The 10910-nt window shown below is 43.4% G+C and overlaps 1 protein-coding gene across 1 annotated transcript in view; it reads left to right on the forward strand.

Annotated features, from left to right (window-relative positions):
* Positions 1 to 870: 870 nt before the first annotated feature.
* The window catches only part of LOC308330979 (uncharacterized protein), a gene marked incomplete at both ends in the record, with an annotated part of 32646 nt that continues 22606 nt past the window's right edge, over positions 871 to 10910 (forward strand). Inside the window, one exon of the mRNA XM_080786048.1 lies at positions 871 to 1030. Within this exon, the coding sequence (XP_080642174.1) occupies positions 871 to 1030 (160 nt within the window). The remainder of the gene's footprint in view (positions 1031 to 10910) is intronic.

Raw genomic sequence — 10910 nt, forward strand, 5'->3', positions numbered from 1 at the left:
GCACTCTCACACTACACCAGAGAATGCACACCGGAGAAAAGCCCTTCCGTTGTGACCAATGTGGTAAAACCTTCAGAATACGGAATCACCTTACTACGCATATGAAGATTCACACTGGAGAGAAACGTCACGGCTGTGACCAATGTGGAAAAAAGTTCATTAAAAAGTACACTCTCCAAAAACACCAGAGAACTCACAGCGGAGAGAAGCCGTACTCCTGTGTCACGTGTTGGAAAAGGTTCAGTACGGCGTCTTATCTCCAAATACACCAGAGATTTCACACCGGCGAGAGGCCGTACCGCTGTGACCAGTGTGGGAAAAGCTACCATACGCAGACCGGGCTAAAAGGTCACAGAAGAATTCACACGGGAGAGAAGCCTTACTCGTGTGACCTTTGTGGGAAAACGTTCGCTCTAAAGGGCCATCTGAAATCGCACCAGGAATTTCACAGCGGAGAGAAGCCTCACGGCTGTGACCAGTGTGGGAAAAGGTTCACCTTAAAGGCGGATCTCAGGAAACACCACAGAATCCACACCGGGGAGAAGCCCTACTGCTGTGTCCAGTGTGCGGCGACGTTCACCGTTTCGTCTAATCTCAGGGCGCACCAGAAGATTCACACCGGAGAAAAACCCTACTATTGTGACAAGTGTGGAAAAATGTTCCGCAGATCGGAACACCTCAAACTTCACCAGGTGACTCACACTGGAGTGAGGTCGTTCGGCTGCGACCAGTGTGACCACTCAAAGGTCTGCCCTCAACCAGCACAGGAGAACACACAGCGGCGAGATGCCGTACTGCTGTGACCGGTGCGGCGAAAGGTTCAATCGATTGGATCATCTCAAGGATCACCATAGAATTCACACCGGAGGAATGGCCTACGGCTGTGACCAGTGTGAGGAAAGGTTTGCTCTAAAGCGGGATCTCAAAATGCACCAACTGATTCACACCGGAGAGAAGAAGCCTCACAGCGTTGACCCACCCAGGACCATCTCCATCCAACAGGAGCAACCCGAAGACGTCCAGAACCTCCGTAAGTTTAATTTATCAAAAAATAATTTAAATCTTATAACATACTATAATATACTAAACCGAAGCCAAATGATACACACATCATGGTTGTTTATCTCTCTCTCTCTGTACAGAGATGCAAGGTCCTGAATGGGAGCACGTTAAAGAGGAGCCTACTGTATACGGAAGCCCGGAAGGCAGCGGTCCGGACCGGATATTCCCCGCTTTCCGAGTGGCAACAGGTGGCCTTGCTCAGGAAAATGACAGCTGAAGAGCCCGCCAACAGTCCAGGTAGTTGCTCGTAATGCTGGCCACGTCTCCATTATCTCCATTGCCTTGTGCAGTTTTACGCATTGATATTGAAATGTATACCGTATAGCTGCTATTTTGTATTTGATTGTTGCATATTTGTATTCCTTTTACATTTTTTCAGCCAAAGGCCAAAGTTTGTTTTAGAAACAAATCATTCAATTTCCTTCCACAGGGTCTTTAACGTCGGAGCCTGGTCACTGGTGTGTTGGTTTCATGCACATGAACATGCATCCCGTGACTCCAATTCTTTGCTCTTAACCCATTCTGAACGGGAACCCCTTTTGGTGTCAGCATCATGTTATGCTTTAGCTATTGAAAAATAGCAGATCTACAAGCTCATAGCGCGCCACCGAGTGGCGCGCTACGAGCTTGTAGGTCTGCTATTTTTGAAAAATCGGAAGAACGACTGACATTTTTAGAATCTGATCTCAGGTCAGAATGGGTTAATCAGACCAGTGTGTGTCCAGTGGAAACCTCGTATGAATCTGATCTCAGGTCAGAATGGGTTAAATTAGTTCAACTCTCTCCCCCAGGCTCCGCTGAGCAGCTTGGAGTCATGTGTGATGTCCAAACCACCAGGGTCCTCTGGACATCAAGGAGGAAGAAGAACCTGTGTGATCTTTCTACTTAACTTTTAGTTTAACCCATTTTGGGGGCGGGAAACCCCTTTATATACTTTAGCTATTGAAAAATAGCAGATCTACAAGCTCATAGTGCGGCACCGAGTGCTGTGTTATGAGCTTGTATAGGTCTGCTATTTTTAAAAAATCGTGAAAATGTGGGGAAAATATATTCGTTCTCAGCGACAGCAATTACATATAATTTCTGGGGTCCTTTGTTCTCAGGTCTAAATGGGTTACGTTTTCAGTCGGAGCTGCTGAGTTTGGAGTTTGGGAATTTACCTATAATGTAATTGTTAAAAATGCTGATACATAAAAAAATCTTTATTTCCACTTATATGCCTCAAGAAATATGTACAGCATTTAAACTGAGTTTGTAAAACATTTGATGCATATTCTGCACATAACATTTATTTATATACATTATATTATTTTGTTTCCATTGGCTGTGGTGTAGTACTGTGTACTGCAGTGGACAAACCCTTTTTTTCTCCTTTTAGTTACGTGTTAAAATAAACAAAACATTTCACCCATCTATTCTCTTGTCTGTGGCAAACATGGAGATGAACAACTCCTGCTGAAGCAAGAACTTCCTGTTTTGTTTATGGTAGGCTACTAGTTTAGTAATTCTACTTTAGTGTTTCTACTTGAACAGGGATTCCTTGGTGACCTCTCTAGGGATGGGACGATAAAAGTTATTAATCCTTTGTTGTGATAAAAAAACAACTGCTACCGCAGATTTACCCTGATCTAGTCCTCTGTCACACACACAAGGATTCATTTGTTTTCATTGAGCTGCATATTATTCAGTACCACTTAAGCCCTCTATACTTGATAAAACATACCTGTAAAGAGAGTTGGCACCATAGAGTAATTAAAGGATAGAGACGGAACTGTGTCAGACCGCTCTAGTCCATGTTTAGACCACTCTAGTGCATGTTTAGACCACTCAGTAGACCACTCTAGTGATGCCTAGGCCACTTTATTGTGTCAGGACTCAGTAGACCACTCTAGTCCATGTTTAGACTGCTCTAGTGCATGTTTAGACCACTCTAGTCCGCATGTTTAGACCGCTCTAGTGCATGTTTAGACCACTCTAGTGCATCAGTAGACCACTCTAGTGGAAATGTAGACCACAGTACTTCATCTACCGAGCCTTCGCAGTGACTGCCTAGCCCCACTGGAGGCAAGCTGTTTCAGGCTGTGAGATATCTTGCCCCTAGCCCCCTACACATAGAGCTGCCCAGTCAATGGATATGTGTCAATCTGTATTAAAGACAAATCCCTTCTGTCTGGTCTTTATAGTGACAGCTGAGCCTGGCACTGGTACAGTGATCTATATGCAGTGCAGTGGTCAATGTATGGGGTCTATAGATGCAGTACAGTGGTTTATAGACCAATTCAGATCATGGGCGGATTTAAAGGGGGTGCAGGGGGTGCACTGCACCCCCTGGCAAAAAAAAGAAAAATGATTTTTTTTTTTTTTTTAACTTATGGCTTCTGACTGTAGTTTATAATCATCTCTCTTATCATGATATGATGCCTCGCTGTACGGCTGTAGTGCATGTGTGTATGTGTGTGAGCTGCTGTACTACCTAAATAACTCATTTTTAGGGGTTAGGGCATTGTAAAAACGCTAAAATAATAAAATAAAGGTTAAAAAAATCGCGCGCGCACGCTTTGCGTGCGCGCAGGAGTCGATAGCCAAGCAGTCGCACCCCCTGGCGTTTGGTTCAAAGTCCGCCTATGATTCAGATGTCTATAGATGCAGCTGCAGTAGTCTAGATGCAGTACAGTGGTCTCATACAGATATAGATGCAGTACAGTGTTTTAGATACAGTACAGTAGTCTTGTGCAGTTTTAGATGCAGTACAGTGGTCTAGATACAGTACAGTGGTATCTAGATGTAGAACAGTTGTCCCATGCAGCTATAGAAACAGTACAGTGGTCTCATTTTTACAATAGGCAGAAATTACACATTTGTACTGCATGTATAAAACGGCATGAGATTGGCATACATTTGGCATGTCTGTACAGGGGGAGGCTTGAAGGTATCCATGGAACCCATTTCCATTCACATATATTGAAGTGACAGCTAAAGCTTAGTGTACAAATGGAACCAAATGGACCCTCATGGGCAGGGTGCAGCGAAGAGGCCATGGGGGCTGAAATCTCATGAGAGGGCACTCTTGGCCCAAAATAGCAGATCTACAAGCTCACAACATGTTTTCGGGGCGCAACCCATGCACTCTACTGGAGATGTGGTGAGTATGACATGGATTTAGAAACAAATTAGTTCAGGAGACTGGGAAAAAAAGCAATTCTCCTGAATGCTAGCTGCCTTCCGGTATGCCATGGAAAGGAGAGGAGGGTCCCTGGGGGTCCCTGCTTCATCTCTCTCTCAGCTAAGGGGTCCCTGCTTCATCTGTCTCTCAGCTAAGGGGTCCCTGCTTCATCTGTCTCTCAGCTAAGGGGTCCCTGCTTCATCTGTCTCTCAGCTAAGGGGTCCCTGCTTCATCTCTCCCTCAGCTAAGGGGTCCCTGCTTCATCTCTCTGTCAGCTAAGGGGTCCCTGCTTCATCTCTCTCTCAGCTAAGGGGTCCCTGCTTCATCTCTCTCTCAGCTAAGGGGTCCCTGCTTCATCTGTCTCTCAGCTAAGGGGTCCCTGCTTCATCTCTCTCTCTAAGGGGGTCCCTGCTTCATCTCTCTCAGCTAAGGGGGTCCCTGCTTCATCTCTCTCTCTAAGGGGGTCCCTGCTTCATCTCTCTCAGCTAAGGGGTCCCTGCTTCATCTCTCTCTCTAAAGGGGGTCCCTGCTTCATCTGTCTCTCAGCTAAGGGGTCCCTGCTTCATCTCTCTCTCAGCTAAGGGGTCCCTGCTTCATCTCTCTCTCAGCTAAGGGGTCCCTGCTTCATCTCTCTCTCAGCTAAGGGGTCCCTGCTTCATCTCTCTCTCAGCTAAGGGGTCCCTGCTTCATCTCTCTGTCAGCTAAGGGGTCCCTGCTTCATCTCTCTCTCAGCTAAGGGGTCCCTGCTTCATCTCTCTCTCAGCTAAGGGGTCCCTGCTTCATCTCTCTCTCAGCTAAGGGGTCCCTGCATCATCTCTCTTCCGGTATGGCATGGAAACTAGGAGAGGAGGGCATTTGCATTTCTTTCACTATAGTAAATGTTGCATTGGGCAAGGGCAGGGGATGAAGCCCCCTTTGATGTCTATGGTGTGGCCCATACAGTACTGTATACTGTCCATGCACACCGTTAATAAAGACAATCAATCAATCAATCAATCAAAAACCAGTGAGTTCCACACTGTACTGTACACTGTCTGGTGAAAAAGGAAGGGATGCCCTCGCACTGAATTGTAGCTCCCAGGAAAATTATTTATTTGTAACGTTTCGACCACTGTGGGTCTTCGTCAGTGTTATAATCTGATCGCCCATGGCTGTGTACTTACACTAGTGTATACTTGATATGTATTGTGTACTGCATGAACTGTAGCATACTTTATGGTTAGGATACGAGAGACATCTCAGACAGTAGTTAGACTTTACAACAGTCAGGTACTGTATGGTGTCACTGACGGGGGATAATTACTGGTGGAAAATAAAGAAACAAATGTTGCAGTTAAAGTATAGTTTTAGACCGCGACGGAGTCACATGTAGGTTTACTTTATGAGATGAATTATTTGGTACATTTGAGTTTGTTGCGATTTCTTTCTTTCTTGAATGTCAGCACTTACATAATGTTTACTTTAAATGTCACTATAGTCTATACTCTGCATTGGAGGGTGTATATACAGCAGGCGTGGCCACACTTTTTTGACTCGAGAGCTACTTTCAAAATGACCAGCTCAACAAGATCCACCCACCATTGCTGAAAATAGTTTAAATATGTATAGGCTTTAGAATAGTGGTGCTGGCATGATAAGACAAATGCACTTGGAATAGGAAATAGAGGGGGAGACATGGAATAGGTAGGGGGTTTTTTGTATTTCATAATGCTACCGACGTTTGTGCACAGCACTCTTTGAAAACAAAATATTGCATTGTGGATTTGAGGCATTTTTTTAATGTCAATCAATCAAGTCACCTGGCTTGAATTCAAGTGGCAGATGCCAAAAATAGTTTTAAAAATATATATATTTAAATTAAATACTCTTTAGGGTCATGGTCTATACCTGCACAGCCTTTCAGATCTACTGGTAGATCGCGATCTATACCTTTTGGGCACCCCTGATATATACAGTAACCTCACAGCTCAACAAATCAACGCCGTTGTTGTTTTGTTGGGTTTTTTTGCTCGTCAGATCCTCACAAACAAACGGCTCCGTTCATCTCGCCACATGGGGCTTCCATTCCTGCACCACACGACACCACGCCGTCTACCAAACGTTGCAGATAGATGGATAGTGGCTGCACTGGAGGTATATAATCTGACACCAAACACATTATTATCTGTTCCGCTGCAGAGCAGTGTTGTTTTTGGCAGCACATTTTTATTGTAGTATTAGTCATAGGGCTGTATTTTGCGTGTCTTAAGTACCAGGTCTTATTCCCTAACTTGAGTAAACTAAAGACCTGGAGGCGTGATCAATGCTCTTTGGCCACTCAGAATAGCCAAATGGCATTGATCACACCTCCAGGTCTTTAGTTTACTCAAGTTAGGGAATAAGACCTGGTACTTAAGACACGCAAAATACAGCCCCTAGTCTCTTGAATAGTTTTAATTTAGTTTTAGTCACATGTTAGTCACCTGGAATGTTTTAAGTGGTATCATAAGATTTTAGTCGACTAAATCTACAGATAATTTAGTCAAACTAATTTTATTTTGGCGGGCCTTGATTCCATCGTAATGACAGTTTTTTTTTCACTTGCTGAAAATAGCCGATCTACAAGCTCACAACGTGACGCGCTGCGACGCGTTGTGAGCTTACTGCCCTTACTGTATACTAAGCTGTTTATGGACACGCTTGTCAGACAATACCGCCAATGTTTGGTTTCTGAACGAAATCACGCGCCCAAGCGTGCGTTTGGAGGGCCTTACAGGGCCCTATAGAACCGGCCTTGTAGGCTATACACAACCTGTCTACTCTACAGGGACTGCCCTTACACCCGTCTGTAAAACAACTGCCCTCTTCAGACCACGAATGCAGTATTTAGTATGGTGAAAGAAAATACAAAATGCCAGTCCTTTCCATGCCATGATACAGGAAAGCAGCATTCTTCATGAACTTGAAATCCATTGTCGTACACCGCTTCTCCAGTAGATAGAGAGTGCTCATGGGTTGCTCCCCAAAAATAGCTCATCTACAAGCTGTGAGCTTGTATAGATCTGCTATTTTCGCTATTGTTTTTGTTATTGTTTTGGTCCTCTTATATAGGGGATTTCAGTCCCCCGCCTCTCCACCATGTCTCAGTCTCTCTCTGCACGTCCCTGTGTTACATTATGCAGCATGCGGTGCAACCTTGACAACAGAGATGGCTCTGCTGCGACCGAGCTCGTCTCCCACAGGACTGTCACAGAGCGCTTCAGGAATAACACTTCACACCTCCACGGAGGAACGCGTTGGAATGGAGAAACCAACGCAACATGCTCACTGCTCCTGACACAGCCTCTATAGCGTGGGATGCATGGGACGGGAGAGTGTGTGTATAGGGGAGGCGAGGGATCCCTGAAATATATATAGCTATATGGCTATGGCAGTGGTAACGTTTTTCATGTCAAGGACGCCCAAAATGACACTCCTTAGCCCGCGGACCCCCCATTTCAAAAGATGTGCCAGGGACCCCCGTATAAGAGAAGATTTTTACTGCTCTAGTAGTGATTCTCAACCCGTTTAATTTCAAGGACCCCCCCCCCCCCAGTGTGACATGCATTAGTCTAAACGGATCCCCCATTTAACGGCAATTCTATCTTGGAGACCCCAATTTATATTGTAAAATTAATTAATTTAATTTAACTCCGAGAGTGTACAAAATGGAACCAAATGGACCCGTTAAAGTTACAGACCCACAAGGCCCATTTGGTTCCAAACTATCATTTAGCTGGGGGACCCCCTGGAACGCAATTATGATATTTTAGGCCTATATATATAAGCTCCACAATTTGCAAGTAGAGTAAAAAAATAAAGGTGTTAAAATGAAAGGTAATTCAAATTTGACCTATCACGACATACTTTTCGGGAAAAGTGGGCATGACCTTTGGGGCAAGTACAACATATCTGTAGCTTGTAGATCTGCTATTTTACAAATGGCCGAAATCTGAAGTGCAGGTCAATGTATGTTTTGTACTAATAATAATAATCTCAATCTACAAAGTAACAAGTAACTAAAGTTTTCAAATAATTGTAGTGGAGTTTAAAGTACAATATTTTCCTCTTGAGATCAGATGTAGTGGAGCAGAAGTAAAAGTATTGGACGTTGGACATACAGTTGTCAAGTAGAACAGCTCCATATAAGTGTAAGTCAAATATTAACAGGTTGCTTGGAGCCACCTGCTGGCAAATTAGGGAAGCACACTCACAGGACGGGAACCCTTTTTGGTGTTTTAAGCATTTTCATTTTGTTATGCTTTAGCTATTGAAAAAAAGCAGATCTAACAAGCTGTATATCTGCTGGGGCTCCGCAGCCAAATACAGAGAATGTTGTGGGTCCTTCACGTGAAAAAGGTTGAACACCACTGACATAGAAACATTAAGGGTTTTTACCCGAAAACTGATTTTAAAAAGGCTTTTTATTTAAATCGACCTCAGTCCAAATTGGGATGAATATAAATAACAGCCACGAATAAAATATGTTAATTAACCAGAAGAGCTAATTATAGCAAAATGAGTCACTTGCAGTTAATAACGTGTCGAGCAAAAGTATTTAAATATTGATGTAGACTACTGTAGCTATTAGTAAAATCTGAAAGAATGTTCCTCCAAATATAATTTGCATCATCGATAATACAAATAATACAAAGGAAGAAGTGCCTTGGACTATAATGTATCCCACTATAACAATATGGAATGCTGTGGTTGTTATTATTTTTGGTTGATATCTTCCCAGCAAGCACCTGGGCGAATTAGTGACGTCTCTATCAGGGCCAGATCAAGTCAAACAATTTTACAATATTACAATTTAGGCATTTATCAGACGCTCTTAATCCAGAGCGATTTAGCATTAAGCAAGAACAAAAATAAAATAAAATATCACACATACATAAAAAGTATAGTTATCATGAAACATGCGTAAGCTAAGAACGTAACAGTGGAATATCTATATAATGAAACTATATAAACTGTAGGCCTAATACATAATTTATGTAGGCTACTATGAAGTAAGTGCTATGACTGCATAGGCTACAATGCAATTCTGCTGTCTACATAACATGCTATAAGTCTGTAAAAAATGCCATCTAAGTCTACATAAAGTGCTATCTAAGGGGCTAGTGCAAGTGCTATACGGGCCATGATGGAGTCTGAAAAGGTGGGTTTTCAGACTATACGGCTGAAAACCCAACACTGACCAACACTAGTCAGATCTGACCCAGAACATCACCTGATTTCAACCAAAATAAATTCTGCCCACTAAGATAGACGTCCCTGGATGAATCAGAGAGAGTCCCATCGAGGCCAGATCAAGTTCTTAAGTCATATCATAATTCATAACTACTCAGATCTGGTCCAGAATTAGCTATTATTATATAGTTTTAATTTTTTTTTCTTTTCTGCCTTTATTGATAGTCACAAGTGAAGAATGACAGGAAAGAGGGAGAGAGAGAGAAGGGGAGAGACACGCAGCAACAGGAACGGGACTCGAACACGCGATGCGCTGTCAGGCCAGAGCATGCGCCTGGACCTCTAGGCCAGCGGGCGCCCCAAACTATATGATTTCAACTGGTCCAAAGACGTCCCTGTAAATGACATCCCCATACTGTCAGAGCGTGTACAACAGTGTTGTTTTTGGCAGCACATTTTGATTTTAGTTTCAGTCATAGTCTCTTGAATAGTTTTCATTTAGTTTTATTCACATTTTAGTCACCTGGAATGTTTTAGTGTTAGTCTAGTTTTAGTCAACTAAATGTCATGCGATTTTAGTTGACTAAATCTACAGTTGATTTAGTCGACTAAAATGTATTTTGGCGGGCCTTGATGCCGTCGTAATGACTGATTTTACACTTGCTGAAAATAGCCCGATCTACAAGCTCACAACGCGGCTATTTTCAGCATGCAACCAAATGTAAAATGATTGTCCACTAGTCCCTTCCTAACATTTTAGTCTAGTTTTTATCTGTTGACGAAATTATCAATGCATTTAGTCTTATAGTCTTAGTCATCATAGCTTAGTTTTCATTTAGTTTCCATTTCGTTTTCCTCAGTGAAAAAAGGTAGTCGACGAACATTTTTCACCTTAGTTTTAGTCGACAAAAACACCACTGGTGTACAAATGTAACCAAATGGTTGCATGTGTACACTACACTCTCAGAGCTACAGACCCATAAGGGTCCATTTGGAGCGTGTGTTGTATACAAACAGTATAACATTTCCATTTGTACTAAAGCAATAAGCCACAAGAGGTCTCGGGTTACCGGGTATTTTATAATGGCTGAGAGGCGGAGTGAGACGCGACACTGTGGTGGTACCTCACTATAACCTCACTATAACAGCATGGTGAGACGACACTGTGGTGGTATATTGGTGAAGTGGTATACCTAATACCTTACCTCACTATAAACAGCATGGTGAGACACCACTGTGGTGGGTCTCAGGGTCGCGTTGTCTCAAAGTCCAGATAGTGGGAGGTAAACACAGCTAGCTGTGGGGACGGCGGCCTTGGTTCTCGGTCGAAAATCACCCTCAGTTGGCTGTGTGGTGGGGGAGGGGGGGGGGGGGAGCCGGTTTAATGGCCGGTTCATCAGGATTTTTACCGAGGATACGGACTTTATTCATCTTCTCCTCTCAGTTGTGCTCGCAGTAAGTTTCCTTGCAGTGA

Source organism: Protomyctophum bolini, assembly GCF_963924005.1.
Source record: "Protomyctophum bolini genome assembly, chromosome: 16".
Lineage (NCBI taxonomy): Eukaryota > Metazoa > Chordata > Actinopteri > Myctophiformes > Myctophidae > Protomyctophum > Protomyctophum bolini.